The sequence below is a fragment of the Schistocerca nitens genome, chromosome 3 (assembly GCF_023898315.1).
Source record: "Schistocerca nitens isolate TAMUIC-IGC-003100 chromosome 3, iqSchNite1.1, whole genome shotgun sequence".
Taxonomy (NCBI): Eukaryota; Metazoa; Arthropoda; class Insecta; order Orthoptera; family Acrididae; genus Schistocerca; species Schistocerca nitens.
The window spans coordinates 460,000,597-460,009,160 of record NC_064616.1 but is presented as its reverse complement, the minus strand read 5'-3'; the positions used below and the strand labels follow the sequence as shown (position 1 = coordinate 460,009,160).

The 8,564-nt window shown below is 34.3% G+C and overlaps 1 protein-coding gene across 1 annotated transcript in view; it reads right to left on the bottom strand.

Annotated features, from left to right (window-relative positions):
- Positions 1-2,752: 2,752 nt before the first annotated feature.
- Positions 2,753-8,564, bottom strand: part of LOC126249274 (protein eva-1) — a 308,032-nt gene continuing 302,220 nt past the window's right edge. Inside the window, exon 6 of the mRNA XM_049950928.1 lies at positions 2,753-8,302. Coding sequence (XP_049806885.1) covers positions 7,938-8,302 — 365 coding nt within the window. The 3' untranslated portion in view covers positions 2,753-7,937. The remainder of the gene's footprint in view (positions 8,303-8,564) is intronic.

Sequence of the window (8,564 nt, the reverse complement as noted above, 5' to 3'; positions counted from 1 at the left end):
CTCCCAATAGGCACATCTGCTGAACATGAAAGGCATCTGCCTCATTGAAATATTCTACAGTTTTCATGGCTGCATCCCACATTACAATATAGCTAATTCACAGGATAAAATTAAAGCGATATAGTCAGTTGTGAAGAAGGTGTCTGGTCAGCAGCACAAGGTCGATGATATAAAGTCAGTTCATTGTAAAAATATTTCTGTTATTCATAAATCAGATATATGTGCAGTATTTAACAATCATTATCTGAGCATTGCTGGTGAGTTAAATAAAAATTTAGTTTCTAAAGGGAATCATATACCTCCCTTGGAAAATGCCTTTCTGAGACTGATGTCTGAAATACTCCTCTGTGATACTGACAAGGGGGAGATTGAGTCAGTAATTAAATCACTGAAGATTAAGGACTCTCATGGATATGATGGAGTGCCTAGCATAATATTTAAGTACCGTGCTGCACATGTTAATCCTGTACTTAGCCATATTTGTAATTTTTCCTTTACGAATGTTCAGTTTCCTGAATGATTTAAGTACTCAGTAGTAAAGCCGCTTTATAAAAAGGGAAAAAGGGGCAATGTAGACAATTTTAGACCTATTTCTATGCCATCAGTGTTTGGTAAAGCTGTTGAAAAGACTGTGTATGTAAGGATAATTGATCATTTTATATCACATCATTTGCTATCAAATGTACAGTTTGGCTTTAGAAGTCATTTAACAACTGAAAATGCTATATTCTCTTTTCTCTGTGAGATACTGGATGGGTTAAACAAAAAGTTTCAAATGCTAGGCATATTTCTTTGTTTTAACTAAGGCGTTTGATTGTGTTGATCATAATATATTGCTCCAGAAGTTGGACCATTATGGAATACGGGGAGTAGCTCACAATTGGTTCACCTCTTACTTTAACAACAGACAGCAAAATGTCATTATTCACAGTGTTGAGAATGGCTGTGAAGTGGGGTCTGAGTAGTGTATCGTCAAATGGTGTGTGTGTGTGGGGGGGGGGGGGTGCCCCAGGGATCAGCATTGTGGCCACTCCTGTTCCTTATTTATATAAATGATATGCTAACTAGTATTACGGGTAACTCTAACATATTTCTGTTTGCTGATAACACTAGCTTGGTAGTAAAGGATGTTGTGTGCAACAGTGGCTTGGTTTTGGACAGTGTAGTAAATGGTTTGTAGAAAATAAACTAATGCTAAATCACAATGAGAATCAGTTTTTACAGTTTTTAACACATAATTCAACAAAACCCGACATCTTAATTTCACAAAATGGGGATATGATTGGCGAAACTGAACCATTCAGAATTCTAGGCGTTCATATAGATAGCCAACTGTTGTGGAAAGCCCATGCTCAGGATCTTGTTCAAAGACTTAATGCTGCCATTTTTACTATTCGAATGGTATCTGAAGTAAGTGATCGTTCAACATGAAAATTAGTCTACTTTGCTTATTTTCATTTCCTTATGTTGCATGCTATTATATTTTGGGGTAACTCTTCCCATACTAAAAGCATATTTTTGGCTCAGAAACAGGTGGTTCAGGCAATAAGTGGTGTAAGTTCACGAAGCTCTTGTCTACCCCTGTTCACTAGTCTGGGTATTTTGACATTGACCTCTCAATATATATATTCTTGTAAAAATTCCCAAGAATTAGCAGCTTTCACTCAGTTAATACTTGGCAGAAATCCAACCTGTATTTGGATCGGGCTTTCTTAACTCCTGTGCAGAAAAGTGTGCAGTATACTGCTGCATCCATTTTCAATAAGCTACCTCAAGAATTCAAAGATCTTAGCAGTAATCCACGTGCTTTCAAATCAAAACTGAAGATGGCTCACTCCTTCTATTCTGTTGAGGAGTTACTTGAAAAATTAAGCTGATTGTTGTGTTATATTGTTGACTTCATTTACTGAAACTTATGGCTTGACTTTTTTTGGGTTCATAAACATTTTATTTTTATCTGTTATTAATTTTATGTTGTAATTTCATGTAGTGACATGTTCCATGACATTGGAGATTTGTTCCTCAATTTGGTCCTACAGACCTTGACATGTAAATAAATAATATAAATGCAAGAACTTTTCCAGCTATTAAGCTTTAATTTGGGCCTGTCTACTAGTGTCTTTGTAAGTCTTACACTATGTACACTTGTCCAGTATAATATGACAGGAAAATGATGGTACAGCTAATGTTCACAAGCAGCCTAGGAATAAGTTCCAGTTTCTTTGTTGTCAACATTACAAACAATGATATAGTCTATCATCAACAAAGGAGTTGCTGATGTGGGACTTTGTTAGGGTAATACAGTTTGTAAGCAAAGCACACTTTATCAAGACCACTAAATGCATATGTTTCATATTCAGGAAGGGCACAGTTAACCAAGGTGTTGAGTGTTCTAAAGCCAACTTCTTTCATTATTATCATGTTTACAAAATAACTGCAAGAAGAAAAAAAGAGTTGAATATGAAGTTTAGTGTTTGTTTAGCCACTGAAAAACTGTGCAAGAGACACAGACACATTCTTACCAAATCCCTTGGTGATAAATATTATGAATAGGATAATGGTCTATGATTGTACTGACAGAATTACTATATGGATTGCGATTGGTATCCACAAGATGTAGACAACAAATTTTAATAAATGCTTTAATGGTCCTTGATATGTCTCACAACAACAGGGGAAACAAACAGGATGCAGGAATAATAAAAAAAATTAATAGTATTTAAACTGTATTTATATAATTACATATCACGTGTCTTACAGACAAATATTAAATAATTTTGTCTTTGTTAGTATAAATGATATTGCACTTTCAGATATTCAGGTGTACAGTAAAAAATGCCAACCTGAGATGTCCATATTCCACATCTAAACAAAGTCATGTATCAATATTTCATGTCTTCATTATAAAAGGTTATCATACTATTTTGTGCACATATGTTCATAGGATACTAGTCGCATTAAGCAATTTTCGCTCCTGCACATTGTGTATCAGATATTACAGTTCACGATGAGCAGCAGACAAGATACTTTTGTGGTTTGTGAGGACAGTTCTGAATTCTTCACATTACCAAAGTTTTAAACACAATACAGAATACTGACAAATATAATAGGTACAAAGAAATCTTTAAAAAAATAACACTAAATATGATATTAATTTTGATGGACATCATGATGTAATCTCGATTGCAGTGTTATTGAAAATTGATTTACACAAGGTGTATAAAAGAATCTCAGATTCCATATAAGTTACTGTCCATCTCTCCATGGTAATTACAGGATGATAGCAAGTATTCTTCATCAGCCAAACACACACACACACACACACAAACACACACACACACACACAGATTTCTTATTTCTCTTTATGATTATGAAAATGTACATACTCTTAATACAACTGTACCTCCATAATATATTTTTTTTCAATTTACAAAAAAAGATTTATCATGTTATATTACACATCAAGATGAAATGCAAATCAAGGGTGTCTGCAGACAATAAAATAATATACGAATGATGTGAACCTTACATACACACAACATATATTTATGCAGAAGTGGTTTACAAAATTTATGTTGTAATTCATTCACACTTTGGTTCATCACTATTCAAAAGTATGTTTTATGAGAATACCCAATATATAAGGTAAAAATTATGATTTGCTTCCTTGTGAAATATGTACAAAACAAGCCTGAGTAGTATGAAGCAGTGTTCCACATTCTTCCCTTATTTCACATTCACATACATGAAATAAATGCCATTACACTATCTAACAGTACTGGCTGTAATACATTGCACTGATTTGTTAAGTTGACTTTAAAGCAGCAATGTGCCACTTTTCCACCAAGGGACATGTTTTTAAAAACTTCTCTGATGTAGTGTAGGCAGAAAGGGAATGAAAGAAAGATGTTTAAACAGAACATAAACAAAAAATCTGCTTCTTTTTCTAATTTATGATGATGCTGGAGAAGAAAATGTGGACTACACCATAGGATTTCATGCCTGTAATGAATCTGCTGCTGCCGTCAGATAATAAATCAATTTCTGTACCTCATTTGTTGTATTTTAATGTGTGGAAATATGTTCTGAAATATCAAGATTTGTTTTCTGGTTGCTGGATTATTTATTTTTCTGAGAGGGGTCAAGTATTTAAATGTAGACTTTCTTAGGTTATACTGCTGAACAGCTCTCAAGTTTCCATCTAAGTGGCAAAACTGAAACTCTCTAAGAATTCTGGCTAAAATATCAACTTCTGATTGAAAATGTCTGTAGTTGCTGGCCGTATGGTGGGGTTGAAAGTCTGCAACATGTTGTTTAGCTATTACCTAGTGATTTCGCCACAAGGTGATGAGCATAACACTTATTGAAACATTACACAATTTTGTCACTGCCACCTGGCTGGACACCAGAGAGATTTACAATTAGAAATCAGTATTTTTGGCCGAAATTCTTATTATTTTTATTCCTGCAGCAGCAGGTCATCTAGATCAGTAATGAGCCATAGTTTACATTCAATTCTTTAACATCTTTTACTATCAATATTGAAATAATTCTCTTAGATGCTAGATGTTCCAATACACCAAAATAGTTGTAACCCATTTATGTTTGTGTGAGACAAGTATATTGGTAGTAATCTCTTATCCTGTTTTTCTTTCTGCAAGGAGTGCTAGGTGCACTGGCTTAGACAACAGAGCATTTCTGGAGACACAAGTGTTTCTGAAGACACAAAAAGAAAAATAATGTAGAAAACATAACGCACCATAACATTTCTTATAACCACAAAGTGTTTTGTTGAACAGTGTGTGTAGGGTGGTGGTGATGGGGGTTGAAGGATTAAAGTGTTATACTACTACTAAATGTATTAGTGGTACTTGACTATAAAAGTGACTAGTCAACAGAGAGGTGTGAGAAGAGTGAGAATTCAGTATAAGTTGACTTTAAAGCAGCAATGTGCCACTTTTCCACCAAGGGACATTCTTTTTATCATTTTTTTTATTATTATTGTAGTAGCAGAGTGATCTACATTGTTACTAAGAAAGATGTACTACACACTGTAAAAGAAGAACTGAATGATAAAACATATTTAATTTTTTTGAGCCACAGAAAATGCAAAGTCATCGAGAGGCAATGGGCTTTGACAGACAGTTAGAAATTTTGTGCGAAATGACTTGTGCAGATCTGCAGATCTTTCAGGTGTGTGTGTGTGTGTGTGTGTGTTTTTCTGATGTCAGTACTGTTGCAATCACAAAAATTAATAGGTAGTGAATTTATATTTGGTGTTTGTTAACTAGTCTTTCATAGTTTCATGGTAAATAAAAAGAATTTCCATTCACCAACACTTGACATGCACATCATGTGCAAAAAATAATTCATAAGATGTCAATATTACCAGTGTTTGGTGTAATAATAAAACAGAGGTTTACTGATGAAACACATTCATGATATATTACCAGAAAACTCCTTCCACTGATACTAAGCACATGTTATAGGTTCTTTGTAATAAACAGAAATGGTTTAAATGGCTCCTGCCATAGGGGATGTGCACCCAACCTGAATTGGGGCAAGGATAAAAGTTGCACTAAAACTATGTTCCCAGACAATCTTCATCTTAGATAAGAAAAATGAAACAAAAACCAAATGCAGTTCATACCAAATCATATTATCAAGTCAGATCACAGAAACTAATAATATGTTGCACCAATAGGATATAAAGGGAAATAAAAAGCTGATATCTTGCCTAAAATGAATTGGTATATCTATTTATCCATGAAAAAATTGTATGTCAAAGTAATATATAATGTATACTGAGTTAGGTTCTTTTCTCTGCATTCATCTGCTGACACAAAAATCAAAGTAGTTCCTCATAATTACTCATGTTTCCTAAAGTATAAGTGACTTGCTCTGTGTCGATATTGTTACAATTGTGAGAGAGTATTCAAACATACAAATTATGTTACTTTGTACTGGGTAATATTTATAAGATAACTATTTTTTATTGTTTCTCTCTCTCTCTCTCTCTCTCTCTCTCTCTCTCTCACACACACACACACACACACAAGGAATAGTAACTGAGAAAATATTACAAAATAAATGGTGTACAGAGTTGAAGGGCAGAGACTAGGTCAAAATAATATAAATACCTGAATTTATTAATCCATGTTGTTACAATAACAGTAATAATAATGTGTTGAAATGTTCTGATAATGAAGGAAACTTGACTATTAAAACAAATTCTGCTATCTATGGGGATCTTTTTGATTTAGTACTAAAAAGAATAACTACCCTAGTAAAATGTACACAGAATGTATTGCTTTTAATAATGTGACTCTTGCCATGCACATATACCAGACCAATTCATTGTAGGAATTTATTAACATCAACAACATGCTTTGTGTTCTTGGGTTATGCCTTTGGAAAACTAAAGGGGTGTAGCTTCCTTTAATTTAAGTAGTTATTGATAAAATTGTTAACTCTGACTCCATGTTATTTGCATCTTTGTATTACAATGCATAATGCAGCAGAAATCTAACACTGTATTATGTGTTGACTGCATAGGTGTGTGGCAAACAATTGATGCAAAACTGCTTACATTATGGCCCGTTGTATGAAAGGATATAGGGCCAAGGCACTGACTAGTCTGAAGTAGACATTTCCCCATTTATTGAAATATGCAAACATGAGAGTGATACCTTAACAAATAAATCAAGCTCCATCTCAAAAGCTCACTGCATATACTGAGCAAACCTTCCTGGAATGTGTTTTCACTGCATTATGTCCATGATTTAGATTTTATAAACCAAAAAGGGGCTCATATGACAGCTTGAATAGTTGATTGGGCTTAATATGTTGTACTCTCAGGGAACATATTTCAGTGGACTTTAAACTCACTGGGTATTGACATAATCTGTGATCATGTATGTTGATTTCATGTAGTCAGATATTAAGAATTTAGCAAACACTAGACTCTTATGATATGCAGTAAAAGTGTTTCTTAGATAGATTCAGACAATTCAATAACTACGGAATTAAAAATATGTTAACAGTAACTTTCTCACCAACAAATCTGCTAATTACACTTGCAACAAAAATTAAGTTGATAGAAATCACAATAATGTTTAAAATTGATAAATTAGACACATTCCACAAATTAATGCTCCAATATGGGTAGTTCAACACAAAAGTGAATAAGTCTTTAAGAAATTTATGTAACACACGTTTTTTGTTATGGAATGCTCCTTGTATTATACAAAACTTTTGAAAAATCTCTCTGTTTCTGCATTGTACTTAGAGACACACTGATGCTTGACTTCCTTAGACATAACCACTGATGGTCAATTCAGTCAAATGTATAAGTACTTTAATTTCTCCATGCAGATTATTATATCTTAAGAAAATAGACTTTACAGTAGTTATTCACAGTCAGTGTGGAGTGTCCATTGATTGTATATGAACCGCATCTTCTGGATACAGTAATCTAATGAAACCTTCTTGAACTGCTTTGCTTGAAAAGCAGGTACTAGGTGAATATCTTGTGTTCACACACTGTAACAGTCATAATGAATCTTCCATTCTTCTAAAGACTATTTCACAGCTGCAACAGGCACATAACAAAGTTTTGTCTCAATCGTTTCATTTATTTAAATCCCAGAGATGACATTATAAATTTGGACAAATTGATAAAGTCACTGGATTTATACATATACATATATTGTCTCAGGGATTAATCACTTGTCATTGTAAGGATAGGCGGACTTGGAACATAGCAAGAGTAATTTTCTTTTGACCTTTTCTCTGCTTAAATGCACACAAATGGTGCCAGATGTTGCTGGAATACACATGCACAAACTGTTCTAAAAACAGTAGGTGCGAGTTCCAGGACAAATCCTTCCTTGTGCTTGAGCATCCGGACCATCAGGGGCCCGGACACCCAGCCCACGTCAGCCATAGTAATACTGGCTGTTTGTGGCACGGTTCAGGCTTCGTGGAATTCCACTGCTGCCTCCGAACCGCACAACTTCTGATACACTTGTAGGTGGTGTTCGACCTGGCACATTTGGAGCTTTGGTAGGAACAAGTCCGAGGACTGTGTCTGATCCAGAAACTGCTGTCTCCATTTCTGCTTCACTCAGGTCATCTGTAAAACCATTTGGTAATGTCTGTTCTGTTGGTGGTGCCGAAGGCTTTGGATTGCGCTGGCTTCTACGGCGTTGTAGCAGAAGCCGTCCTATTACCAGTCCCAGGAAGAGGACGAGCCCCGCCGTTACACTTAGGATAAGATACAGGTAGAACTTCTCCTGGTTTCCTGTAAAACAATGTATTTTTTTAACTATACTGTAATGCAATATATGAATAACAATTATTACTGCAGTATAATATTTCACTTTTTTTACTGTATGCTGCTCAGTTTAAACAAAACTAAAACATGGAGAATATCTGTGAATATTACTTTATCTATTACAATATATGATTAAGTGATATATTTTAATGGATTGGTTTTATTTTGTAAGTAAAATCAAACACCACTACTAAGTAAACATTATTTAACACATATGAAATATCATAAA